Genomic DNA, 13,037 nt, shown 5'->3' with positions numbered 1-13,037 from the left:
CTTCTCCCTGCCTCCCCTTCCTCTTTCAGGCTAGTACAGGAGAGAGCATTTACGTAGGAGGGGAGGGGTCGAAGGAAGGGAAGGTACACGTGGTCACCAAATGACAAGCCAATCTTGAGAGCCAACCCTGTATGCTGCTATGGGCTGAATGTTTGTCCACTGAATGGACCCCAAATTCCTGTAGTGAAACCTAATCCTCAATGTGGGGTATGTTGAGGTGTTGCATTTAAGGGGGTGACCGGGTCATGAGGGTGGCACCCTGAAAGACGGGATCAGTGTCCTTACAGAAGAGACCCCAGAGAGCTCCCCTACCTCTTCTGCCATGTGTGGGCACAGCGAGAAGACAGTCATCTATGAACCAGGAAGTGGACCCTCACTAGATGTTACCTCTGCTGGCACCCTGACCTTAGACTTCTCAGCATCCGGACTGTGAGAAATAAAGCCCTATTGTTTATAAGCCACCCGGTCTATGGTATTCTGTTCCAGCAGAACTAAGACACATACTTCTGGGGCCCATGGAGAAGAAGCTTGGGACACGGGCTCTGCCTTCAAAGAGATGACCGCTCGGGCAAAGCAGTGACAGAGAAGCATGCCAGGCAAGGGTACAACTGAATGAGGGGCTCAACTGAGCGAGTACAGGCTGTAAGTACCAGCAGAGAAGGGAGAAGGGGGCCATCCAGGCTACTTTGGGGAAGCTCAGTTAGGGCTCTGCCATTAGGTTATGCTTGGGTGACATTAGTGCCTTCATGGTTCCCATCTCTGCAGGTGAAATTACCCAGAAAACTACACGTAAAGACAAGGTTGTAGGTGAATTTTTTTTTTCACAATGGTGATAATTGGAAGCACATATTTGTTTCTCTTTGGAAGACCATTTGGGGGAAATAATTCATTGGACATCTTTAGAAACTAGAAGTACTGGTTCTCAAAAGGCTGAAGGACATGGCTAGGAACAGATAAAATTTGGGGTGAGTCGGTTTTATAAACTGGGTTGTCAGATGATGGGGGCTAAGGTAAGGGGCCTCCTAGGAAGGTGGTAAAGAGAATGTAGTCACAGCTACACTGGTAAAATCCCCCTCCAGTGGACTAGCCATTGTGGGAATCCAATAAGTCTTCCTTTCCTGTGAAAGTCTGGACAAAACTGCTGAGTGATCTTAAGGTCAGCACTTGACCATAGTTGAGAAAGTGGGGAACATACTGGATTGCACAGCATGCCTGGAGATGGACAATGAATAGGAAGGGTCTGGTCAGCTGTGAACCCCGAGAGCCATGGAAAGTTGCTGAGGCCGAGGGTGCCATGTGCTCGCCAGCAGCCTCTGGGATGAGCTGAGTTCAACACACAGTTCCCCGGGTGCACCCCACCCTCTGGTGCATAAGGGGGCCTCCAGCTAGACCTGCAGGACCCGTGGTGAGGGCCACCAGCTCTTGCAGAAAGCACCAAATAAATGTGGTTTCCTGTGAAATCTGGCTTCTAAAAAACCCGGCCCGCAGGGAGCGAACGCCCTGGGCAGGCAGACCCATGTGTTCCAGACTGGCTGACATTTCAGTTCTTGTTGCAATTAGTAAGCTGGCAGTCTGCTCGCTGGGTAAGTCTCTGCGAGTTGGCAAAGGTGAGCCTGCATCGCAGCCACAGGCATCTTTAGAAATTTTTGAGGGAAGGTTTCTGTGTACCTGACAGGCGGATCCTCTGCTGTAGAACATTCACTGGGGGAACCTTGGCAACGTGCTGGTTCTTGACATGGTCCACAAACTCAGAAGGGTCCTTCATGTCAATGGACCCTAGAACAGTAATGTCTTCTTCGGGTGATTTGAACAGTTTCTCTTCGCGGCTCTAGAGCTCGAGACTTTTTCTTAAAAAGCAATCGTTCAGGAACATTATCGTTCAGGATATCTATTCTATTTTTTTTTTCAATGACGGTGAGTTTTCTGCTGTTCTTGAGAGTTCAAGTTCCCCATTTTCCTTCCATAATGATGACAGAGCATGTGTACCGCTTCACTGGAGCTCTCAGAATATTTAATCTTTCCATTTTGATATTCAATTTTACTGTCAAGTCTCAAAATAAATAGCCAGCCATTGAATCTAGGTTCTCTCATAAATAGCTTATATAATTGCTTTAAAATATGCACCAAGAGACCAATGGGTGCTCTCCCCACTCCCCGGGAACATCTTGAGAGAAAGCCCCAAAGCGTTTGTCACCTAATGAGAGAGAATCTGCCGGGAACTCTGAACCAAAGCCTTCCAGGAAATTCCAGAAGGCTCTGTGGTAACCACCTGAGTCCAAACCGAGCCGCAGCAGGAAAGAGCCAGCCTCCTCAGAATGCTTTGGTGACGACTACTGATTCAAGAGGTCTGCCGCCGCGTAAATGCTCTTTGCTGCTGTCTACCCTCATCACCCCAGCCCGTCCTCTTTTCTGGGTGAACGGCTGCAGCCCCAGCCACTGGCAAGACTAGATGACATGTGCTGAAACCGGTGGCAGACTCTGTCATTCACACAGTGCACACTGTCATTCACACAGTGCATTTGTGCTAATGATTCTAATCATCTTCACACAGCCAACTCAGCAAACAGCCCCAGCTCCCGCCACGCTGTCACCGGCTCACCAATCCTCTGCGCGCCACGATAGAGGCTGCTAGAGCGGCCAGTGCAAAGCTGGTTTTGTGGGCTGAGGGGGGGGGGGATGAAAAGGATGTAATGCTTCATATGTTCTAAAAGCTGAATGTCACATTATATTCATTATACAACCACTCCTCAGCTGTGGGTATTACTTTGTCTGACAGGTTTGACTATTGTTTCCCTCAGCCGAGTCATCTTCTTCTTAGGGATGTGGTTAAGAGACCTATCAAAGAGATGGTGGCTGCTTGTCCAGGTTGGCGAGATGCCCACAGGGCCCCCAAAGAGCGTGCACACCTCAACGAGCAAGCTGAGTCCACTCCTCACTGACAACTCCACACTCTCGGTGGAAGCCTTCCCTTAATCTCTTATGTAACAGAGCAGAGCTTCTAGAAGGGTATGCCATGGAATCACTCTCACCTGTGCCATTACTACCCCACTAAAATATGACTAGGAATTAGAAAGCAAGGGGCCACAGCAGAGGTGACCAAAGACTTGGCCCATTTGTTAAAAGAATTATCCACGTTTTACCTCAGCCTTCAAAATCACAGTATCTCCCGCAGAACCAGCAAGGTGGCAAACAGCCAGCAGGACAGCATGCCCACTACGATTCCTTGGCCACAGGGAAAGGCGTCACCAGGAAGGTCTTGGCATCCAAATGCTTCAGGATGTGAACACTTTTTACCAGGCTTGCAAAGATTGGTGAGAAGGGTCAGACGGGCAGTCTGGATGGCCCTCTCCCCTCCACTCCCTGGAAGAGATTCACCCTCAGTGTCCTTTTGGAAAGGTCCAGCAGGTCTCTGTGGCTCTGAACATCAGACCTGCTGCCTGACGCTAAGCCCACGAGGGCAGCAGCTGCGTGCACACTTCCCTTCTCATCAGCCAGCACGGCGGCTAGCTGACGGACCCAATACGCACGTGGTGGATGAAGAAATGAACATAAAACATAACTGCCAGGCAGCAGATCGTGAAAAAAATATGAGAAGCAGCATGAAGATTATGCCATTCTGTGTTCGCCTGTCTCTACAAATGTATTTTTTAAAGTACTAGATTTCTTTTTGAAGGCTAGCCTCAAAGTTCTCAGATGCATTTGGATTCCCTGGGGAGCTCCTAAAGACGTCAGGATAACTGTGTTGATTTGACTGGCTGAAACGAGATGAACCGGAGTCCGACGTCTATCATTACGGCCCAGTTTCTGCTGAGGCCTTCCCACACTCGTGCGAACAGTAATTAAAAAGACGGCAAGAGTCGACCTGTGTGGGGCCTTTACCAAGCACCGGGCGCCGGGCTAACGAATTCCTATTTTCTCAACAGTTCAACAGGGTAGGTACGCTTCTTCTCACAGTTTTGTAGATGAAGATACTGAGGCTCAGACACATCCCGCGGAGGTGACCTTGAACAGAACAAGAAAGTGACAGGGCCACGGTCAGGCCCGGGTCCAGCTGATGCTGTGGCCTGGAGTCATGGGCACTCTACTCTCTACGCGGCTGCCACACCTCACGCCTGTGTCCTCTTGCTTCAAAATGTTTACTATCCCGTCCGTACTAAACGTTGGCATCTGTTCTTCTCAGGGGTGGATTCTATCCACTGATAACCCACCACACCTTGACCTGCCAATAAAAATGGCTCAAGTAATTTCGTTTGCTGGAAATTTTTTCTTGAATGGAGAACCCTTCTCTGTTCCAGGAATTTATTCCCCTCCACCGATATAGTCAGGACCTGGAAGGTGGAGCTGTCATCACTCAGACAGACACTTGCTTCTATAGCAGCACTTCCCAAGCAGTAATGTGGAAACGGTCTGCTGGAGGGTCTTGTTACATGCCGGTTGTAAGGCCCAGGTCGCAGGTGGGGCCTGAGTATTTCCAACAAGCTCCAGGTAATGTACAGTGTGGCCCGTGGACCAGCACTAAGAGTCAGGGATATAGAAAACACCAGGAAGCAGAATCCAGATTCTCTGAACCCCAAACTCAGCTCCAAGAGAGAATAACACGTGTGGAGCAGAACACTCTTCCGCTGAACAATACAGTAAAGCAAGCTATCCTAAAGCCCAAGGGGTGGCCCTAGGCTTCAAACCAATCTGAAGATCGGCAGGGCATGACCTTGGTGGGTCCCAACACCGCAGCTTCTTGAATCAACACATTCGTTCATCAAAGCACTACGTACACCATCGATGTTGTTCAGTTAGCAACCAATCCACCAATGTGTAGCTATCCTTCATAAACTCCAGCTCTGTTGGAATGGTCATGGGTCAAGGCTAGGTTCATGGTCCAGTAGCAGTGCCCCAGCAGGCGTAAACAGGAACCAGTCCAGAAAGGCAAGAAGTCAAGCAAAGCCTGAGCAAACAGCCCTGAAGTGCAGAGCAGAACGGGAAAGACCAATTGCTGCCCCTTATGATACAACGTGCTTCTAACTTTTCCAAAATTTCTTGTTTCATCCTCATCAGAGAGACAGTACACCTGGAGTGAGGCAAAGACGGGCTGGCTCACTGAAACCACAGCATTGGAAAACGGGGCCCCACAAAGAGAAAATCGATCAGAGGTATAGGCAAACACACGTATGGACAAATGCGTGTATACAAGGTCACATGTGTACACACAGTGTAAGAACATCGGTGGCCTCGCTCTGCATCCTCCGCTTCACAGCATGCTTTTTGCAGCCACCTGCCTGGCCAGCACTGGGCCGCTCCCCACCCCTCCGAGGACATCCCGCATAGGAGGGAGGCAGTCCGCTTACCAAATGCAGTGCCCGAGAGTTCTTGCCACTTGGGTGCTTATATGTTCCAGGCACCACACCCAGGGCTTTACACACACTATCTTGTTTATTCGTGCAGCAACACCAGACTAAGGATCACCGTGATCAGCTGTCAGATGAGGAAACTGAGGCTAGGGGAAGGTAATGAATGCGTTCACACTTGTGCCCAGCCTACCGAAAGGCAGAGGGCTCCAAAAGCTGGTCCACTGAACTAAAATGCCAGGGCTCTTCAGTGGCCCACTAAATTCCCTCCCCTGGGATTCCCAAGACCCATCATGGGAGCCACATGCTGACGGCATGTGGAGCACTGACCTCAAGGCCAGGAAGACTTACATTGCCCTCCTTTTCAAAGTCAGGTGGAAGCAGCTTCACGAAGTTATCAGGGAACACTCCTCGTCTGCCGTTGAGCTCTCCTTCCCACCAGCCCACATCGATGCAGTCCTAGGAAACGGGAGAGCAGAGAGTGAGAAATGGGGCAAGCACCCTCTGGAGAGGTCCCACACCCCTTTTATTTTATTTTAAGGATTTTATTTATTTATTTGAGGGAGAGAGAGTGAAAGAGTACACGCAGGAGGAGAAGAAGAGGGAGAGGGAGAAGCAGGCTCACCCTTATTTTATTTTTTTAAAAGATTGTATGTATGTATGTATGTATTTATAAGATTTTATTTATTTATTAGACAGAGAGAGACACAGGGAGAGAGCGAGTACAAGCAGGGGGAGTGGGAGAGGGAGAAGCAGGCCCCCCACAGAGCAGGGAGCCCGATGCAGAACTGGATCCCAGGACCCTAGGATCATGAAATGAGCCAAAGGCAGACACTTAATGACTGAGCCACCCAGGCATCCTAGATTGTATTTATTTAAGAGAGAGACAGACAGAGAGAACGAGATAATACAAGCAGGGTGAGGGGCACAGGGAGAAGCAAGCTCCCTGCTGAGCAGGAAGCCCCATGTGGGGCTCGATCCTGGGACTCCAAGATCCAGAAGGCAGACGCTTAACCGGCTGAGCCACCCCGGTGCCCTGGCCTCACACCCCTCTTAGAGAGAACGGAGGGAGGCCCTTTCCTTGAGGCCACTGATAGCGCAACAGTGGTTACTGAGAGGAAGTCCGCACAAATCTCCAAAGTCAGATGGGAGAACAAAAGCACAAGTGTGCCAGAGCTGTGGGCGGGGACTCGGAACCCAGGGCTGCTGTCAGAGGCCCTGCATCAATGCGATCTGCTTTTCTTTAAAGATGGGACGATAATATGTATTTTCTTCATCTTAATTTTGCTGAAGCTTTAAAATTATTTCATTAGCCACAAACGTGGCTTCAGGAAATATCACATGCACAGATGTCCTCGTTGATTGGCCTGACATAAATCTTGTCGAAATTAAAAAGGGGCCTTGCGACAGTCAGGCAAGCATAAGAATCATACTTTTGGCAAGCTTGTGAACATACTGCCCTTCCTCACCTTCTCCTCTCCGTGGTGATGGGGCACCGCTGTCATTGGGAAAAGCCCTTCCCCCACCTTACAGAACTCAATGTTTGCTCACTAAATGAAAGAACAAATCTACTCATTCTTCCAGTTCAAACCTGCTACCCTACTCTGTTCATTCCCTCGTCAGAAGCTTTCTGAGCGCCTGTTTCGTGCGAGGTGCCGGGGAGAGCGCAAGACTGTGCCAAGCTTCTGACCCAAGCCACACAGCCTTGTGGTTCTCCTGGGCCTTCCACCTCAGGCCACAGAACCATTTCTATTTTGCTCTAGTTTGTATCTCACATTTGACCTCTGGCTCCAACTCCACTTCTGCCCCCCGGTCCAAGACTCGCCCGGCCTACTGCAAACCCCCTCACTTGGGTGCTTCTTCCTGCCCTGTGTGCGGACAATGTACACACCCTGCTCTTGGGTATCAACCTTGAGTAAAAACCCAATTCTCAGACTATGACCAACAATTCCTGCTACAGCCAAGAACCAGCAGAGGCTTTACAGAAAATGTTAGTAACACATAGGACTTTGAAAGTCACGTCTGAAGTGCGGCAACATCACTCAACAAAGGGAGGAGATAGTGCTCAGGGCCCATGGAGAGACACTCATGGTCCTCCGCAATGGCAGTGGGGGTGGGAAGGGGCCAGGAGGGCCCAAGTTGCAGATGTGCAGTGGGCCTAGGGCCCCACTGTAGACCCCCGAGGGCCACAGTGTATGTGAGATCATACATTTTAGCAAGGTGAGGAACGTATCTGGCTTTTTTTTTTTTAAAGATTTTATTTATTTATTTGACAGACAGAGATCACAAGTAGGCAGAGAGAGGCAGGCAGAGAGAGAGAGAGGAGGAAGCAGGCTCCCTGCCGAGCAGAGAGCCCGACGCGGGACTCGATCCCGGGACCCCGAGATCATGACCTGAGCCGAAGGCAGCAGCTTAACCCACTGAGCCACCCAGGCGCCCCACGTATCTGGCTTTTTGACCATTTATGCCCCCAACCCACTTCACAATGTCCAATAATAATAAATATTTGTGGAATCAAGGAGGACTTTTTCTAACCCAGAGTTCTGTGATCTCCAGCAATCAGGACAAAGTAGACTCCAGAGACCTTAACTCATGATGATTTTACATAAGAAAAGGTCCACCTCAGGTGAGAAGTAAATGAGCACCACCTCCCTTCTCCCCGCCATCTGTTACAAAGATAAATGAACTTTTTAGAAGAGGTGTGGGTTTTAGAAATGGATCCTTAATCACGGATGGTAAATTCTAGTCCTGACCCACACCGATAAACAGACACTTGAAGCATCAAGTTCAGATTTACCCAGGACAAACTGAGGTTCAAAAGACAACATGAGGGAATGCTTATATTTCTTGGAAAATGGTAAGACAAGCCCAGGTAGGTATTCTGGTCCTGTTCAGGTCACATCACTCCCTAAACAATCTAGCATCAGTCCCCACAGAAGGATCCATGAACGGGGACTGTGATGGTGGCAAAGTACGATGGCTTCTGATGTTCCTCCAGCTTGGAGAAGACCTTGTCATCAACTATATCAGAAAATCTTGCCAAGGAGTAGGGGGTGACATTCCTTTACTTTTAAGTCCTTAGAAATTAAATCTTTCAATCCAGATGGCTCTGCTTTTGAGGAAATGCTTGGCACCTTTTTTTCTCCTCTTTTTCTGGACAAGTCCTCTTCTCCTCAAACCCAGCTTGAAATTTACCTTTAGGAAAGTGATAATGATGAGTGCTCTCTCTTTTCTTGAACACTCACAACTGTGTTAATTTGCATTTCATGATATTCACTTCAACAAACATCCATGAAATGCAAAGTATCTTCAAGTTCCTTCTGTTGGCACCAGACGTGAAACCGGCAAAGAACATGATCCTAAGTCCAGGGAGCTTAGAGATTTACACAAAAGAGCCCTCCACCATATTATACAAGGTCCCTTTGGATGACCTTTATCAACCACGAGTTCTGGTACCAAAGAGGAAAAAATCATTAACAGCTTTTCAAACCATCTTAAATCTTGTCATGGGTGGAACGTTTGCTTATGTGCGGACTGAACATGCCTGCACATTCATTTCAGAGCACCTGATACAGAATTACATCCATAAAAGGCACTCAAATATTGTTTAGTGCTACATTTCTTTTCAACAGCTTTCTTCCAGACTTTCCAACTGGTGCAAATCCATGCCTCACCTTAGTCTTCTGCAAGCACTAATCCAAGAATCATTGTAATGAACCCTTTTCCTTCACATGTGAGAAAAACAATGAAGAAAATTTTAATAAGCAGAAGCATATCCAGAGTAACTTTAGAACTCATACAGGCTTACAGGGCAAAATAGGGTATAGGACATATTTATTACACCTCCCATCAGTGGAGAATGGATTGGATGGCTCATCTCTTCTTGGCTTCTTAAGGAAAACATTAACAGTACTAATCATTGTGTACTTCAAGGTAACACAGGGAAAGCGTGAAGGTAGAACACAACCTGTCTTACCGTTCTGATTGGTTAAGAGGACAAATACAAGGCTCGTGGATGAGATAAGCATGTTTCAAAAAGAAAATGGTCAGTGTGTCTTAGGACATGGAGGAAGCACTGCAGGACAGAAGCCAGCCCGAGTCAAGGTACCTGACGAGGGACAGAGATTGAGAGCGAACCAGGCCCTTTCTTATCCCCTAGCAAGAGAAGCTAATTTAAGGGAAACAGAAACAATTCTGACAGCAGAATGAGAAGCAGAATACCTCCTCATCAGCAAATCAGAAAGAAGAACAAACCTTCTGATGGTAGAGATGAAGAGACAATTATTTGTATGAGGGCTGTGCTTCTGGAAGTATAAAAGAGCACCAAATTCAATTTGTTTACTGAGAACTGAAAACATGCAGGATAGCAGAGGAATTCAGGGGCGAAAGAGAAAATTACAAAGTCCTTAACAGTGTTCCAGAGCTCAGAGCCTAGTGTGAGAGGCGGACAGTGAATCACTATGGAGCAGAAACACCGGCAGGAGTGCCCGGTCGGATTGAAAAACAAGTGGGTCCGAGAAAAACCAGATAGCCCAAAGAGGGAATGAGGGTTGAACCAAAGCAATGAGAAAGGTCAAAGGCAGAATCGTGGAGCATGAAGGAAGGAAAGAGAGAGAGAGAGGGAAGTTGGGGTCTTGGAAGAGAACATTCACGAACTGGCACTTAGGATGGAGGCAGTGCCTGGCTCCCAGGGGACTCCCAACTCTACTGAACAGCGATGTGAGGTGTGAGGCAAGATGGCACCCGCAAGTGGCAGGAGCAGAATGGAGGGACAGGTGGTCAGTGATTTGTGAGGCCAGAACGTCATCAGGGTGGAGTGGATGTCCCCAAGGAGGATGGTGGGAGGCGCATGAAAGCAGGACAATGAGATAGCAGCCGACCAGGGAGGAGAGAGGCAGTGTGGCCAAGATACTGGAAAATGTGAGGGTGACTGTTTACATTCTTTTCAAACCTGGGACACTATCAAAAATCACAGCAGTACCACAGATATAACCCAAGATAATGATCACCCTAGCAGACTACGAGATTCCAACGATGAGGACAGGACAGTATAGGCAGTCGAGGGGGTGGCTTCTGAATGAGGCAGGAGTTTGCAGTGGGAAAGAGTGAGAGGTCAGCATGTAGATGAAAGTTTCCAGAACAACGACGATTAGAAATAAGCTCTACTGGCATGAAAGCAGAGGAATGTAGACCTGGACTCTATCAAGAACCTGGAGTGTGGAAAGATCAGTATTTCTGACAGAGAATGCTCACTCTTCTATGACCAAGTTCCCGAAATGGTTTCTCTATGCCTCATCACCAGGCAGGTATTTGAGTAAAATATGCTATTTTCCTTATAAAAAACAAATGATGTTTTTCCTTTGAAGGAATGAATAAACAGAGCCTTAGCTCTGCTGTACCCCTACCTCTACACTCTGAGCTCTGTCAGGTTACCAGAGCGATCTCAGGGAGAGGGGAAAAATAGCTAACTGGGGCCAGCTGAGACTTGAGTGCTCCACTAGTTATAAAAACTCTGGGTCTCGGTTTCTTGACACACAAGAAAATCTTGGTGAGGTGTAAAGAGCGATATGACCGTTGGTGGCTATCAGCATTACAGCAATTCTATGGACTGGTCCCAGGGAACCTGAGGGACAATGTGGCCATGAAAGCTTCTGAATTAAGCTCACACACATCTGTCACCACCCTTGGGTGAAACCATCAGTGGCCGCAGCTCACATACTTGGAAGAAGGACGAGGTGAGGGATACCAAGGCCCCAGGGCACATGTGAGGAGGGAGAAGTTGCCCACACCCCAATGTCCTGCCTTCGTCCACTTGATCCTGCCACAGGAGCCCCTGCAGAACGTGGCTGAAGTATTCGAGCACTTCCCACGGTTACCACAGCAAGGGCCGGCTCATGGCCGCTCCCTGATGGATAACTTGTTGGCCAAAAGTCACCAGTGAGCTCTGGTGTATCTGCATCTAAGTCTTGGCACTACAGATGTTGAGAAAAGACAAACTTGCCACCTGACTTGTAAATTGGTTAAAACAATGAGCTACAACCTTGTCCTGGACTCCCTTTTGTCGAGAATGCAAAGCAACCTAACAGTTTAGGGTTTCTCAACATTAGCTACACATTTAGAATCACCGGGGGAATTTTTAAAATTCCCAATGCCTGGGCTACACCCCACACCAATTCGAGCACAATTTCTAGAGGGTGGGACAGGAAATTGGCACTTTTTAGAGGTTCTCCAGGTCCTTCCAATATGCAGGTTGACATTCGCTGATTTGGACCAGGGCTTCTCAAACTTTAATGCACATACTATCCACTCGGGGATCTTGTGAAAATGCCAATTTGGTGGGACGCCTGGGTGGTGCAGTTGGTTGGACGACTGCCTTCGGCTCAGGGCGTGATCCTGGAGTCCCGGGATCGAGTCCCACATCGGGCTCCCAGCTCCATGGGGAGTCTGCTTCGCTCTCTGACCTTCTCCTAGCTCATGCTCTCTCTCACTCTCTCTCAAATAAATAAATAAAATCTTTAAAAAAAAAAAAAAGAAAATGCCAATTTGGGTTCAACGGGTCTAGAACGGGTCCGGGATTCAGCATTTCTAACAGGTTTCTGGGTGATGCATATACTGCTGGTCCATGGACCAACTTTGAGTAGCAAGATTCTCAAAAATGGTAAGCTTTTTGAAAACAAGGATCTTATCTTTATAACCTTTGCAGCCATCAAATACCTAGAACATTGCCTAGCAAATATCAGTTCTGAATAAATGTTGTCTGAATGGATGAAATGGTGGATGGCCCAATCTTCCCCCAGACTATGGATCTACTTCTCTCAATTTTCAAACATCAGAAGTGAGGTTCAGTTGAATGAGGAAGAGGCAGGTATAGATTAGCTACACAAGAAGGCTTCATTTAAGGGGGCCTGGCTGGCTCAGTGGGTAGAGCATTTGACTCTTTTTTTTTTTTTTAAAGATTTTATTTATTTATTTGAGAGAGAGACAGTGAGAGAGAGCATGAGCGAGGAGAAGGTCAGAGAGCGAAGCAGACTCCCCATGGAGCTGGGAGCCTGATGCGGGACTCGATCCCGGGACTCCAGGATCACGCCCTGAGCAGGGTCTTGAGTCCAAGCCCCACGTTGGGTGTAGAGATTACTTAAAAAAAAAGTCACATAAAAAAAAGAAAGCTTCATCTATATGATCTGGCTTACTTGTTGGTCTGTACCACATTAATTATTTGTTTATAATTGTGGAAACAACTTTTTTAAAAAAACATTTTATTTATTTATTTGACAGAGAGAGATCACAAGCAGGCCGAGAGGGAAGCATAGAAAGAGAGGGAAGCAGGCTCCCCAATAAGAAGAGAGCCCAGTGTGGGGCTTGATCCCAGGACCCTGAGATCATGACCTGAGCCGAAGGCAGAGGCTTAACCCACTGAGCCACCCAGGCGCCCTAATTATGGAAACAACTTAAAAAGTACCTCCAAAATGTAGGCCACATTTTCTCAGACATGGTAAGTGCACCAAATATTTGAGTTCAGAAGGGAATGCATAGCTTACAAATGGACATATCAAACCAAACAATGGAAAGATTAAAATGGTTTCATCCGCTGGTCCAAATGAAAAGAAAAGCACTTTGCTCAGTCACTTCTCTTGGTGGTCAGCTGTCCCCACATTCCCCAGAAATTTCCAATTTCCCAGGAGTTACCCAGCATGG

General features: G+C 47.8%; 1 protein-coding gene across 11 annotated transcripts in view; it reads right to left on the bottom strand.

The window, feature by feature from the left end:
- Positions 1–13,037, bottom strand: part of SH3KBP1 (SH3 domain containing kinase binding protein 1) — a 340,719-nt gene that overhangs the window by 56,352 nt on the left and 271,330 nt on the right. For 6 of the 11 annotated variants that reach the window (XM_044234423.1, XM_044234429.1, XM_044234425.1 and 3 more), the window contains one exon: positions 5,694–5,801. In XM_044234423.1, the coding sequence (XP_044090358.1) occupies positions 5,694–5,801 (108 nt within the window). Of the gene's footprint in view, positions 1–5,672; positions 5,802–13,037 lie in introns of all 11 variants that reach the window. The other 5 variants (XM_044234434.1, XM_044234427.1, XM_044234424.1 and 2 more) reach the window with 1 other exon arrangement.

This window comes from Neovison vison, chromosome X, assembly GCF_020171115.1.
Source record: "Neovison vison isolate M4711 chromosome X, ASM_NN_V1, whole genome shotgun sequence".
Lineage (NCBI taxonomy): Eukaryota > Metazoa > Chordata > Mammalia > Carnivora > Mustelidae > Neogale > Neogale vison.
Note: the sequence above shows the minus strand (reverse complement) of the source record. Positions and strands in the feature narration are given on the sequence as shown.